Source organism: Lithobates pipiens, unplaced genomic scaffold, assembly GCF_037356315.1.
Source record: "Lithobates pipiens isolate NorthernLeopardFrog02 unplaced genomic scaffold, aLitPip1_a1.2 Scaffold_25, whole genome shotgun sequence".
Classification (NCBI taxonomy): Eukaryota; Metazoa; Chordata; class Amphibia; order Anura; family Ranidae; genus Lithobates; species Lithobates pipiens.
Window position 1 is genome coordinate 173,777,071 of NW_027507787.1, and position 15,600 is coordinate 173,792,670.

The 15,600-nt window shown below is 39.4% G+C and overlaps 1 protein-coding gene across 1 annotated transcript in view; it reads right to left on the reverse strand.

The window, feature by feature from the left end:
• PDE6C (phosphodiesterase 6C) overlaps window positions 1-15,600 on the reverse strand; it is a 109,364-nt gene that overhangs the window by 64,547 nt on the left and 29,217 nt on the right. The window contains exons 2-5 of the mRNA XM_077455188.1: window positions 7,059-7,211; window positions 6,887-6,976; window positions 4,398-4,538; window positions 1,734-1,808 (exon numbers count right to left, since the gene is read on the reverse strand). Of these exons, the coding sequence (XP_077311314.1) occupies window positions 1,734-1,808; window positions 4,398-4,538; window positions 6,887-6,976; window positions 7,059-7,211 (459 nt within the window). The remainder of the gene's footprint in view (window positions 1-1,733; window positions 1,809-4,397; window positions 4,539-6,886; window positions 6,977-7,058; window positions 7,212-15,600) is intronic.

Below are 15,600 nucleotides of genomic sequence, written 5' to 3' on the forward strand. Positions count from 1 at the left end.
AAAAGGTTCCTAGAGGCTTTGTTTCTAACAGACACTTATAAAGTGAAGGATGGCTGCTTAAAAGAGAGAGGTTGGCTGCATTTTTTAAATTAAAATTTCATTTTTTTACTAACAGCAGCGGGGCAGGGGTGGGGGGGAGGTTCAGAGACACAGACTTCTGAGCTGACAGGCAGGGAGAGGAGGGGGGAGAGGAAAGGGGAGAGGATGGGGAAAAGTAGAGAGGAGAGAGCAGATGACAGAGGCACGTAAACTGACCACGGTAAACAAAATAAATATATATTGTGAGCTACCTTTAGACAACCCAAGGTTATAACTACCATCAGGTGTAGTGATGAAAGATTTATAAATGTGAATAAAGTGCCCATTCACACTAGCTTAGCATTAATCACAATCCCATAATTTGTGAAAAAAATATAAATAAAGAAAATGCAGCGCTATGTGATATCACGTGTCTTCCTCAGGGGGATCTGGGGAGCATGTGTGTGAAGTCACTCCCTCTCTCTCTTTTTTACCTGGATCATCATTACAAAGAGTCACTTTATGGGACAATATTATATTGATATATTCTTCAACTTATCCTGTTTTCTTTGTGGACTTGTTGAAAATTGAGAGAGAAAAGTATCTAGGACACTTGATGATATTTTGATACCAATGAACTGTGAACTTGCTTCACCAATTAGTTTTTGATTTTTTTGCATTGATATATTTTTTATTTTTTATTGCAGCTTGGATGTTTTTATGGCACTATCCTTACATTTGTAAGGTTATTATTGCATAGCGCTGCATTTTATTTATTTATATATAAACTGACCACGCTGTAAGGGCTCAGCAGCCATAATAAACCGTGGACAGTTTACAGGGGGCATGGCAGAAACTGCCAGAATCAGCCAGGTATTTTACAGCTTCCAAAGGGGCAAGTTAGACAGCACAAGCACTGAGCTGTTTAACCTTTTATAATGAAACAGGATCTCTATCTTTCAATAGCAATTACCTACAGCTCGCCCTTAAACACTTACCTATGTCTTCTCCTAATCCAGCGCTGTACTGTCTGCAACAGCCTCTTCTCCTTACTTCTAACTGCTATGGGGCAAATTGGAGAAGAGGTGTGGAGAGTGCTGGCAGGGACCTCAGAAGAGGAGGTAAGGGGCTTGCAGATAAGTATAACATATTTTTTAGGGAAAAAAAAGAAGATTTACAACCAATTTCACCTAGTGTTTTGTTTTGTCATTGGATGAACCCACCTATATATACAAAGTGTGCCTACAATCACATTCTTTGTTGCTCATAGCAACCAATACTTGATTCATTCTCCAATATGTGCAGAAATGACATGTGGAACTTGGCTCTGAAATTTTCTCATTGGCATATTTTTCATACACTCACTGTTTTATTGTTACTGTATGTTATTGCCAGTGACTGGAAAATACTACAGTAATTTGGCTGTAATAGGCTGCACTAGCACATGTACCTGATTTTTTGTGATCATTCACATTCTGATGTCTCAGTGTATGAACCTCAATGCTTGCTTTGACTAGCTTGTGAATGTAGTCTGAGACCAGGTTGTCTGACCCAAGAAAGACAGAACCTGCAGGAGAGGCCACGTCTTTTGACTTTGTGAATGCCTCATATTAATTTGGTTAAACTGGAAACCTCTTTAAGAAAATCCAAAAAAGAAAGCATTTCACACATGTATACATTTTTTTTTACAGATGTCCAAGGAAGGCCTTACAAACCCTTCCATCTGGTGTCTTTGGTCCTTTGTAAGGCGGTACTTCTCCAAGCTTGATTGGCCATTCTTCATAGAACTCCTAAACAACAGGGAAGGAGAGAATAAAACAAAGTCTGTGTTTAACAGTGTTTATGGTCTGTATTTCCAGATAATAATCCCAGTTGTATTGATTATCATGTGAGGGGAAGTATTTGTTTACATCTGTAGTAATGACTACAAGTAGAAGTGTGGGACCCCACATATGTTTCAAGGAAGGACCGTTTGTATTACTCAAAGAGCAACCAAGTTTCTCACTTTCATGTAACATAATGAAAGTGCATTCTTCATTGATAAATGCACTGTAATAATATTTTTTTGGGCTAGTGCTTACATGTAATTCAAACAGATGTCCTTTAACATCTTCAGCCCCGGAAGAATTTACCCCCTTCCTGACCGGGCCATTTTTTGTGAGACGGCGCTGCGCCGCTTTAACTGACAATTGCTCAGTTGGGCGATGCTGTGCCCAAACAAAATTGTCCTTTTTTGCCCACAAGTAGAGCTTTCTTTTGGTGGTATTTGACCTCTGCGTTTTTTTTTTTTGCACTATAAACAAAAAAAGATGGACTGTTTTGAAAAAAAAGAAATATTTTTTACTTTTACTATAATAAATATCCCCCAAAAATATATATAAAAAAACAGTTTAGGCCAATATGTATTCTTCTACATATTTTTTGGTAAATAAAAATCGCAATAAGCGTATATTGATTGGTTTGCGCTAAAGTTATAGCATCTACAAATAGGGGAAAGGTTTGTGGCATTTTTATTTATTTAATTTTTTTACTAGCAATGGCGGTGATCTGTGATCTTTATCAGCACTGCGACATTGCTGCGGGCGAATCAGACACTTTTGACACTATTTTGGGACCATTGACATTTATACAGCGAACAGTGCTATAACTAGCCACTGATTACTGTATAAATGTCATTGGCAGGGAAGGGGTTAACACTAGGGGGCGATCAAGGGGTTGATTGTGTTACCTAGAGAGTGATTCTAACTGTGGGGGATGGGACTATCTGGATGAGGAGACCAATCGTTTGTTCCTAAGCATTAGGAACAACAGATCACTCTCCTCACCCCTGACAGAACGGAGATCAGTCTGTTTACATTGACAGATCTCTGCTCTCTCCTTCTCAGAAGCAATCGCGAGTAGCCGGTGGCCCCGATGGCCATCCGCTGCGTGGGAGCTCCTACGTCACTGTACTCACCCTGTACTCCTTAAAGCGCCCACTGTACATGTACGGCATTTTGCACAGGAGTGCCATTCTGCCGCTGTCAATCGACAGCGGGCGGTCAGCTAGTGGTTAGTCATACACAGTTCTGGCAAACCTTTTTCTAAGTGGAGGTTGTCATTAATTAACCCCTCATTAGCCCTTATTGGTTTTTATTAACTTCTTCCATTCTTTCCTACTTTAACTATACTTTGCAGATTTTATTTTTAACTGTTCATATGTAAACATTTTTACTTTTCATAAACTTTTTTGTTCAATTTCATAGTGCCATATTTAAAAAATGTAAGTATCTTAAAGTGGAGCTCCATACAAATACTTATTTGGGCACTTACCTGTCCTCAAATCGGTCCTCACCCAATCCGATTTTTCAATCTACTCTCAGGTGCTACTGCCACTATCTCGGCTAAGGCTAAGGTTCCCTACTGTTCTGCAGTTTGTAAATGGGGAATTAAGGAGGGGGGCCAAACTTCCAGGTGACTTCACCATGACAAACTCAGCCAGAAGTGGGAGCAGATACCTGTCAAAACCGAAAGGTGCCAGATATGGCAGTGGAGGGGTTGGGGGGCAGACAAGCGGAGTTTCCCCTTTTGGGTGGAGTTGCGCTTTAAGCTTATTGAATTGAACATAATTTGAGCCATGGGTGACCCTGCTGACACCACCCATCTCTACAAATTTCAAATTGAGCTAGTTTAGCATCTCAGCTTGAAACTCCTGCCCCCTCCAGAACCCAGTGCTCCAGTGAGGATGGGGCAGAGCAGAGAACAGTGACTGACAGTCACCGCACTCTGCTCAGACCTTACCAAGAACTGAGTGATCAGCAATCATGTGATCGCTCAGGCCTCAGGCTTAGAGGTAGTGGGTGACAGCTGCAGCTTCAAACTGATGAATATGGTTTGTTTTTTACAACCCCAAACCTCATTTTGAATGAAAACCAGCCTTTTTACTATGCTTATTAGCACTAAATCACACTTGTGTGGCTTTTCCAAAAAACTAATAGTCACCTCAGCTAGCAATTCATGTATAAGCCCTATAGGGAAAGGTGCATTACAAATAATGTTTTTCTTTTCACAATGGTGAAAGTTGTGATCAGACAAGGTTTACCAACCTGTCGCATCACTATAGCCTCCCACCCTCCTAAGTACCAATAAACTCAGTTTGGAGGAGACGGTGCACTTTATTATCTTCCCCTTATCCCAGAAAAATTCTGTTCATATTTATGTTTTAGCCACAACGGAGCATTCATTTAAATTGCTTTTAGATATGTCGTTAGTACATGAATTTTTGTTTTACTTTTCAGGCTTTGTAGCAGGCTGGTTTTACAGATTTCCTCTCTTCTGTCTGTTGTTCATGTCTTCACATATTTGTGTTACTTGAAGTGAGCGTGACACAAGACAATCACCTTTTCTTTTGTCATGTCCAACAATCCCACAGAATAGCGTTCACAATTCAAGTAAATTCTGACAGTATACAGAGCTTTGTGAAACTGACGCTCGATGTCTGTTAGTTCCTCAAAAACCTTATTAGCGCACCAAAGCATTACCTGTGAAGAGGAAATTTTCAGGTTATGGTGGAAAACAAGTTAAGCAGATACATTTTGAAAGTGTACTGTATATATTGGCTGCATCCATTGTGGGTCACTTTTCACAGACAACCGCAAGTGTAAATGAGCCAATAGCAATTGAAAATCATATTTATTACAGTCCAATATAGCTTTATGGCTTTGACTATGCCTCTGCGGCTCATTCCCCCGATGATGTCACCTGTGATGAAACGCGTAGGGTGGAGCTTATGATGCCGTCATGCACGCTGAATCTGATTGACTAACAGTCAATGTATGGATGTCTCATTTGAAACTACCTACAGGAATGCCACTATCTGGATGCGATTGTCATATTTACCTATTGTGAGTTTTACTCTTACCGCTATTTTAAAATACATTTTGAGAAATGTTTTTACAATATAGGAACTTCTCTTGCATTTTTTTTTTTGAGTCAATTATGAGACATGCCAATTAGCTGGAGGAAATTAAACATTGGATGTGACCACTCTGTCTAGATAAGTGCTGCCAGACCTATCTATGTACAAAGGGGTCACTGCAATCTGGTAAGAAGCTATGTTTAACATCCTTACGCCGAGCATTGCCTTTTTACCTATCGGTTGGAATTTTCTCAATAACTGATTTTAAAAACACGTGCTGGTGTCTCTTTGGGTTAAGAAGATTTTCTTCTTCCTTGAGCACCAGTGGATTGTCTATTGTACCAGGGACTTGCTTACTACAAACATATTGATCTGGGGTGTGGCTTCCTATTTATATATGGTCAGTCAAAAACTGTTTATCATGAGAAGGTTGCCTTATGAATCTTGTTGAAAAGTTAAGGAAACAGTGCAAATGAGCACAGTTGCAATACTTTTTAATAGCAAATGAAATATAATTTTACACCTGGACTGGCTCTTTAATCTTCCAGCCTGATGCTATGGACATCCCACAAGTTCAGACACTTTCATACACAAGGTCCTATTTTGTGAACATTTAAACCAGTTGTGTAATTATACCAGGGTGGTTCTTCCATGTCCTGCTGATTAAGACTAACTACTACTAGCCACTAGGGATGAGCTAAACACCACCCAGTTCGGTTCGCACCAGAACATGCGAACAGACAAAAAATGTGTGCAAACATGCGAACACCGTTAAAGTCTATTGGACACGAACTTGAAAAATCAAAAGTGTTCATTTTGAAGGCTTATATGTAAGTTATTGCCATAAAAAGTGTATGGGGACTCGTGTACTGCCCCAGGGGACATGTATCAATGCAAAAACAACGTTTTTAAAACAAGCGTTTTTTAAGGAGCAGTGATTTGAATAATGCTTAAAGTGATACGATAAAAATTAAATATTCCGTGCATCCTGGGTCGGTTGGTCTGATCCCGCTGTATTTCCCGGTACTGTACTTTTCTGCACTGCCCACTTACGTTGGGCCTCCTGTGTTTTGGAAGCCATGTTACTATTGCTGTATGCCTGCACTACTACTTTTGTTATGCGACCACGAAAACTTAATAAATTGTTATTTGAAAAAAAAAATATTAAATATTCCTTTAAATATTGTGCCTGGGGGTCCCCTTAGTCTGCCTGTAAAGTAGCACGTGTTTCCCATGTTTATAACAGTACCGCAGCAAAAGGAAATTTCAAAAGGAAAAAATGTCATTTAAAATTGCTTGCAGCTGTAATGTATTGTCAGATCCCAGCAATATACATAAAAAAATCATTGAAAAAAATGGCGTGGGTCCCCCCCCCCCCCCCAGTCTATTACCAGGCCCCTTCAGGTCTCGTATGGATATATGGATATTAACCACTTAAGGACCAAGCCTCTTTTTCAGACTTGGTGTTTACATGTTTAAAACAGTTAACATTATATATTGTTTTTTTTCTAACACCCTAGAGAATAAAATGACATCATTGCAATGCTTTTTTTTCACACCGTATTTGCACAGCAGTCTTACAAGCGCAATTTTTTGGGAAAAAATTCACTTTTTTAAATAAAATAAAAAAGACAACAGTAAAATTAGCCCTTTTTTTTTTTTTTATATTGTGAAAGATAATGGATCTTTCAGCAGAGCGTGCTGCGATTGGCCAAAGCATGCAGTTCAAAGCAATTAGGACGAAAAAGTGCACCATTCCCCATCAGTTGGGTGTGTTATTGTAAATAAAAACACTGGAGTCCAGTGTCAAGATTCAGAAACCCTTTTCACATCTTCAAAAATGCAGTTAAAACATTGCAAATTGGTGTCCATCCAACAATATGAAATCTTACCCTTCAATTCAGAAAAGTGCAACATACCTGTGCTATTAAATTTTAATAAATAGTTTGATTCCTATAATAAATATCTTACCTGACTTTTTCTTAATTCGATATTGTAAAGGTAGTTGATATGATTTTGTTTAAGGACCATTGATATAAACTCCATATATTTGGTAAGTACCTGCAAAACGTATACAAGATTGACATTTGCAGCTCATATTAACTGACATACTGAAGTTTATATTATTTTTGCACTGTGTTACCTCTTCATCCTGTTTGGTAAAAGCTGGTTCATTCTCTTTGTTGATGGCCATTATAACTGCTAGGACCTCTTTTCCATATAAGACAGGTGTGGCCAGTAGATTCTTTGTACAATAGCCCGTTTGCTTGTCTGCAAAGTCAGAGAAGTGTGTGTTCTGCGTAGGAAGAAAAGAAAGTTGATTCCTCTTAATACATAACAATTTGGCTCTACATCCTAACTGGATGATATTTCATTTGCTAAAGCAAATGCCATGTTTCATTTTTATATAATACAGTTTTCACTTTTTTTTTTCATCCTTTTTTTTTTTTAAATCTCAGTGCTGCTGATCACCTCCGGCCTTTTTCATCTCCTGCAATTGCTTCACTTATGACGGCGCTGCTCAGGACTGGCTTTTTGTCCATGCCTAATGCAATCTGTGCTGCAAGGCAACTTGTAGATGCAAGTGACAAGGTGACAATGTAGCATCACAGTTGTCAGCCAATGACCAGAAGTGCCTGAACATGGGCCTTCATGGCAGTATCACCAAGTATTCCATTTATGAAAGCTGCAGATTGAACCAAAAAACTTTTTTGAAATTGCGTTAACATATCTAAATGTATATGAGATTTTACTGATTAGGTTTAGGTCTGCTTTAAGCAGTATACCAACTACTTGTTGTATGCATTTCATACACCAGTAAATGGTCAAAATATCTGCAATATTCAAGCTCACCCCCAAAAGAGCCCCTGTTTCTCAGGTGCCCTGTCATTGTGCCCACGACTCTGCAAATAGAACCATGCACTCTGACACACCTGGCTGGATGGTGATAATTTATTGTAGATGTTGCAAATGTCTATACAGTAACCCGATGGCAAAAGAGATATAAAACAACAGCAACAACACAGCAAACAGTTAAAGGAAGCTAGAAAAATATATTACAAATAGGTGAAAAGCAGAAATAAATATACTGTAAAAAACAAACAATGGGTGTAGAAAGCAACTCACTTTAAAACTTAACTGCAGAGAGCTACGACAGCCTAATAGTCCTGTGGTCTGTAATATACTCTCCCTCTCTCTTCTGCTGGCCAGCTCATTGGGGCTAATTCTTATGTCCGAAAGCTCAGGCTAATGTCCCTTTTAAGTACTCATAATTGAACTGACTCTGGTCCCCTTTAAAAACTGATAAAGGCACTGGCTTTGTGCTATTTGCAGGCAACACTGTCCCTCTTTTGTCAAAGTGCAGTGGGGTTTTGGCCAGCGGCCTCTCACCAACGCCTGTATTAGCAGGTAATTTTCTTTTGTTTACTGTTGGCAGCACAGTCGGTCAGTGTGTATAGCATCCTTCCCCTTGATCAGGCAGCACCCTGGTATCCATCATGCTTTATGATGTCCCACAATGTCTGCAACTGCTCCTCTATCCCTCTCAGGTGCAGTGGTGAGCGATCTGCTAGCAGCTAGCATTATCTTTACAGTTCAACATAATTAACATGGTCTGTACTTTGTTCTTAATTGTAAACTAAATGTGCACACTGTCTGTCCTAACACAGGGTTAAAGATCTCAAAGTTTGGTTGGTACATTGTATTTTAATACACTGTTAACTTGGAGCCTAACCACATAGGCTTCCTTGCAGCACATACAAAACAGTAAACCCAGACAGGATATGGTAATGTGGGCTGAAAGACTTGAGATATGCATGTACCGTCTGTTTTAGGAAGGATTTACTGTATTTGCAATGTATACAGACCAAAAGTTGGAGACTCTCTTTGAGGTTTATGATTAATTTAGATACAAGCAATTGTAAAAAGGCCATTCATCTTCAATTAAACCGCACAATGCTTCATTTTTCCGTACTTTGTGATCAACTGGAAATTGATTGAAAATATGATCTATCAGTTATAAATGTAAATGAGCTTTTAAAAATATTTAATCAATCTAAAATAAAATTAGTTCTTCAACAAACATGCAGATAGTTATTCAATTTGGCAGTAGAAATTGTCAAAATTCCACCACGGCCGATCAACTTTTTCAAAATCGATCAAGAGCTCACTAAATAGAGAATCTTTTATTTTATTTTTATTTAATCAAATAAGTTGCAATGAGGGATCAACTGAATGATCATAACAATATATGTGTAGTAAGGACAAGCACACCATGCCCAATGCTAAGCTTTGGTTTTAGTGTTGTAAAGCTGTTTGAGGGGACAGCTACATACTTCTTCAGTTTTTTTTGAGAGAGTCTTGGCTTCTAGTGTGCTGCTGTACCTTTAAGGGAGGATTTGGCTATCTCAGGTTTTTCTTTTTTTTTATATTTCACAGGTTGGAGAAAACTTGTTAGTGGTTGTGCGCTGGACCAGAGGCTTAAAAACAGGATAGGGCTTGAGATTAGAACTCAGAGGGCAGCTCTCTAAAACTAGGGTGTCCTTGAGAGTCCTTAGAATAGTCTGATAAATGTAGAAAGGATGAGAGCACCAGAGAATAGACTAAAAGTCCAGTAGGTTTTTACTGACCATGTCAACAAAGTAAGACCAGCACATTTCGGAGCTCATAAACACTTCATCATGCCAGCAGTGATTAAAGAAAATAAATATGGGGAACTGAGTTTCTTTTTAAGTGTAAACATTTGTATTTTAGCTGTTTTGGGTGACCAGTAAGGCTGCCAAGGCCATAATTTTCTACAGACTGGATATGGTAATTCTGAATATTAATGTAAATATGTGATGTAGCCCAAAGAAGCACTTTTTCTTAGGGCAGAAAGGTGTCATAAAGTCCAGTAAATGCCCTTAGAGGATATAAAGAGAACATTACATCATTACTGTTAAGAGCTTTCATAAGGGTGGATATTTATGTGATGCTGAAATGTATTTCAGGAAATAATATATTAAATTAAAGGGCAGAGGCTTGATAACAGAATGTAAATGGGCTTGTATACAATGCAAACATGTTTTAAAAAAATGTTTCTAAATTTTTATGGACAAAATAGAAGGAACAAGGTTATTCCCTTTTTATAGTAAAATTTAGTCTAATGTGTCTTTGGTGGTTAAAAAAAGTCCCCAAAAATGTTATTTTCTATATGTGTTCATGGTAAAGGGATGCAGGCATTGTGAAAAAAGGGGAAGTTATATATATATATATATATATATATATATATATATATATATATATATATATAAAACTTGTAACACACCATATTAAGAAGTAAAGAATGCCCTCGCAAATGTCCACAATTGTTTAGTGGATGATTTTGGAAAGTGTAGTCGAATAATGGAAAAGGGAGTTAAATTAGCTATTGAACTAGGCAGATCAAAACCAGTCACATGTGGACCTATGCAGACATCTGAATAACAATTCTTTAATTATTATAACTATGCATGCTTGCTTATGAATTATTTGTATTTCAATGTTAACATTTGTTTACTTTGTATTGTTGTATTAGACATTACTGACATTGTATGTAGAATGTCAGGGGGTCAGGGCTACCCTGAAGTTTTAAACCCTGCCAACTGTCTTGCCTCACACATATTGCCTCAAAACTCCTGAGACTGCAAAACGATTTCAATTAACAGAACTTGGTAGTTAAGAGAAATGTGAGCTACTACATGGTTCTGTTACTGAACACTGTTATGCAATCTCAGCACATCGAAGACAGAGCAGCAACTGTCAGACTTCAGATGACATCTGATGCCCTGATATCCAGCTAAATTGTCTGACTTATCCAAAGTTAACTACAGCTAACTAATGTAAAAATAAAGATGTTTTACAAGTAATTTCTCAAGTTTTTAACAAATTTAGATATACAGTGTATATATTGTATATATCCATACAGTGCCTTGAAAAAATATTCATACCCCTTGAAATTTTCCAAATTTTGTTACAACCAAAAATGTAAATGTATTTTATTGGGATTTTCTGTGATAGACCAACACAAAGTGGCACATAATTGTGAAGTGGAAGGAAAATTATGAATGGTTTTCCAAATTTTTTACAAATAAATATGTGAAAAGTGTGGCGTGTATTTGTATTCAGCCCCCTGAGTCAATACTTTGTAGAACCACCTTTTGCAGCAATTACAGCTACAAGTTATTTGGGTATGCCTCATGGCAAAGAACTCTCTGAGGATCTGAAAAAAATAATGGCCTAGGCCAGTGATGGCGAACCTTGACACCCCAGATGTTTTGGAACTACATTTCCCATGATGCTCAGCTACACTGCAGAGTGCATGAGCATCATGGGAAATGTAGTTCCAAAACATCTGGGGTGCCAAGGTTCGCCATCACTGGCCTAGGCTATAACAAGAATGCCAAGACCCTAAAACTGAGATGCAGCACGGTGGCCAAATCCATAAAGTGGTTTAACAGGACAGGTTTAACTAAGAACAGGCCTCGCCATGGTCGACCAAAGAAGTTGAGTGCACGTGCTCAGCATCGTATCCAGAGGTTGTCTTTGGGAAATAGATGTATGAGTGCTGCCAGCATTGCTGCAGAGGTTGAAGGGGTGGGGGGTCAGACTGTAAGTGTTCAGACCATAAACAGCACACTGCATCAAATTCGTCTGCATGGCTGTTGTCCCAGAAGGAAGCCTCTTCTAAAGATGATGCACAAGAAAGCCCACAAACAATTTGCTGAAGACAAGCAGACTAAGGACATGCATTACTGGAAACATGTCCTGTGGTCTGATGAGACCAAGATAAACTTATTTGGTTCAGATGGTATCAAGCGTGTGTGGTGGCAACCAGGTGAGGAGTACAAAAACAAGTGTCTTGCCTAAAGTCAAGCATGGAGGTGGGAGTGTCATGGTCTGGGGCTACATAAGTGCTGCCAGCACTGGGGAGCTACAGTTCATTGAGGGAACCATGAATGCCAACATGTACTGTGACATACTGAAGCAGAGCATCATCCCCTCCCTTTGGAGACTGGGCCGCAGGGCAGTATTTCACCATGATAACGACCCCAAACACACCTCCAAGAGGACCACTGCCTTGCTAAAGAAGCTGAGGGTAAAGGTGATGGACTGGCCAAGCATGTCTCCAGACCTAAACCCTATTGAGCGTCTGTGGGGCATCCTCAAATTGAAGGTGGAGGAACGCAAGGTCTCTAACATCCACCAGCTCAGTGATGTCTTAATGGAGGAGTGGAAGAGGACTCCAGTGGCAACCTGTGACGTTCTGGTGAACTCCATGCCCAGGAGGGTTAAGGCAGTGCTGGAAAATAATGATGGCCACACAAAATAGGGGGGGGGGGATCTGTACTGAAGGCTCTGTACTGGGAAGAGATGGGGGGTGTTCTTGCTGAGAGGTATGTACTTGGGGGAATTAAGGATGTGTTTCTTCTACTGAGGGGTCTGTACAGGGAAGAGAGATGGGTTGTATCTGTGCTGAGAGGCTGTACTGAGAAGTGGAGATTTATAAGGGGTATTTATTAGGAGGAAGGGGGGTTCTACTACTTAGAACTTGTTCACACTTAAGGTTGGGAAATAATAAAACCTCATGGTCCCTTTTACCACCCCCAACTGCTACCCCCTTTAGTTGCAGAGGCAGCAGCTAAGGGTGTACACATGGCTTGGTTACTATGCTTATGCAGCAGAAGTTATACTAGCTTTCATGCTAGTGCAGTAATCAAAGAGTTAAAGCAGGCTGTGAAGAGACAATAAAACGCCTCCTCACTGCCTGTCAAGTGCTCTCTGAAGTGTAATCTGAATGCTCTTTTGTGCTGGTGTGTCAGTATGTACTGAGCGATTTATGCTGGGAGGATCAGTTTGTGTTGAGTAGTCTGTACTGGGAGGTCTGTCTGTGCTAGAGGGGTCAGTCTGTGCTGGGGGGATCGGTCTGTTCTCAGAGAGGGGGAAGTCTGTACTGAATTGGTAGGCGAGGAGGGGTGATTTAGGTATGTTAGGGGCGATATTAAGGAGACCCTGTTGCTAGAGCATTCATCTCAACTACACTCTTCCCATAAGAATATACATTTCACATATTTTAGGTACAATGTGCAATGTATCTGTAAAAGCCTCCTTCGTGCAGACATGCCCTTATTTTGCTGCTAGGCACTGCCAATTTGGATGGGATGTCAGCAGCCCTTGCAGACTTTGAGCTGGTATTTAAGTGGCACTCTATAGTATTCTTCTTCACTCCTACATCTGGCTGCAACAGAAAATGTCATGTAGGGAGATGAAGGATGGACGAGCTGGGACAACACGGACAATAATTAAACACTAGCAGGAGTGGAGAGGGTTATGATGTGCAAGGAGGGAGGGGACAGCACTACGGAATTGACACTTTCTAGAGAGTCAATTCCCTAGTCATTTTAGAGGCACACAGCAAGTGAATAAAAAGTAGTTTATGAAAAGGGAAAACTGCTACATTTAAGCATTTAAACCTGAAGGTTAATCTGCTTATGAGTTGCCTTCCCTGGTTCCTCCCTCGTTCCAGGCTGGTAGAAGGATCTCTCTAATATCACTGATTCTATCTTCAGGTCTTAAACACCAACATGGATGCCATGTCATGATTATCCTCAGGTATCCCTGCAACATTTATCTGGAGTTCTCTTTATTAATAACTATATAGACCCAGGTATATGTGCACAATTCCACCAGGACTCCTATTGGGCCCTTTGCTGAACAAACCATTTTTTTTATTGGATGTATGTACTATTATTGATCATTTCTTGTATAAAGCCTATTTGATTTTCAAACGGGTAGGGTAAAGGGTATCCCCTATGCGCACAGAGGCACTGTCCTGGGTGGAGGTACTGCCGACTTAATTATCAAACCCACTCCTCCACTTACCAAAGGTTCTGGTCCTCTTATTTACCTACAGGTTTAGTACATTATCTTGTTTGGGGTGAGGGGAGCATTTCTCATAACCCCCCTCCCCAAAAGATGGCTACAAGTTTATATCACAAAATCTAGAATTTGAATCTTCAGTTGTTTCAATTGAATTATAGAATGTTAAAAGATACAAGTGATATACTGTATATAGTAACAACATCCAACAAAGTAAGTCAATATGTATTGTATTCATACAGTATATTAGATTGCATCACAATGAAAACATACAAAAATACTGAGGAATCAGGCTGCTTAATAGAAAAACCCAGAATGCTCCTGATAGACAGATCATATTATCTAAGCTTCCCAGGATTTAGAAGGAAACTCTGCAGCTTTTTCTTTTTCATTAAAAATGACAATGACTTACATTCTGCTGGCTAAAATTAAGTGTAATATTTAATTACGGGTCCACTTTATGCAAACAGGCAGGGGATCAGGGATTAGACTGTAGCAGAACATATATGTTCAATAGTATGTAAACGCTACTTACATGAGTGGATCAGAAAGCATCTGAATTAATAGTAAATGGATTAACCACAGTTCATAGGATTATACTGTTATCAGATTTCATAAGGGATATTCACTAATCAGTTCAATATCCTTGATGTAAGGGATTCAAGTTTATTAAATTAGGACAAATCATTTCATACTGGCTGTATTGGTAAAATGCATAAAGGGGAGGAAGAGGTCCCTAAAGCTACTCCAAAATCAATGATTTCACACTCGCTGTATTGGTGAAATACTTTAAGCGCTGGGGGGGGGGGGTTCTAAAACTATTCCCAATATCAATGGTAGGGTTAGATTGCTTTACTTCCCCAAGATATATTCATTCTCTTGTTGGTTTCAAATTTCAAAAACAGAATCAAAAAAGCTTATTAATGGTGGTTTCATTAAACCTGCACTGGTCCAAAAGAGGTGATTGGGCACTTGGCAAAGTCGTTGCTTTGATCCTATTTTTGTTGTACTTTTCAACATAACGGAGAGTGTTTATAACGACTCCCAAGTTTTATTTCTGCCTGAGGTTTCGTTAAGGAGAATTCTTCTCACTTTCTGTTAGTTCAATAACCAGGACAGGAAATAAGGGAACATCTACAACAGAGACGTAGACAGAACTTAAAAGTTGACAGGGGTTTTAAATTTTGGTTGATGATACACTTTAAAGTCCATCTATGGGCAAATAAAAGTAGTAGGAAATCCTAGGTGTCCTGTATACACCACCCACAATCCTGGCAATTAGTGCCTCACAATTTACATTTATGCTGGAGTAATCGACGAAGGTCATTCTGCCTACTGAGAGGAAACCAGTTATTTACCAGCATGGTTTTAGATTTTGGAAAGAAAATGGAGCACTTAGAGCAAACCTTTTAAAAGAAATGAGTGTAGGTATAAATTATATGCAGATACCATTCTTAAAGAGTGTTGATGCCAGGACAAACTGATGCCTGGCATTACTGCATTTTAGTTAATACAGGACCCAGCCACATTTTACTCTACTGGACAGCATAAGACTCTGTAAGTTTTTTCCAAATCAACTAAAATGGTTTTGAGTCAGTATAAGGCCGCGTACACACGGGCGGACTGTTCGTCCAACTTTGTCCGCTGAACAGTGTTTCAGCGGACAGTTCGCTGGTGTGTGGGCTTCAGCGGACAGTTTCAGCGGACAGTCTGACGAACAAAGTTTTTCGGAATTTCCGTAAGACTGTCCGCTGAAACTTGGTTTGAGCGAACAGTCCGCTCGTGTGTAG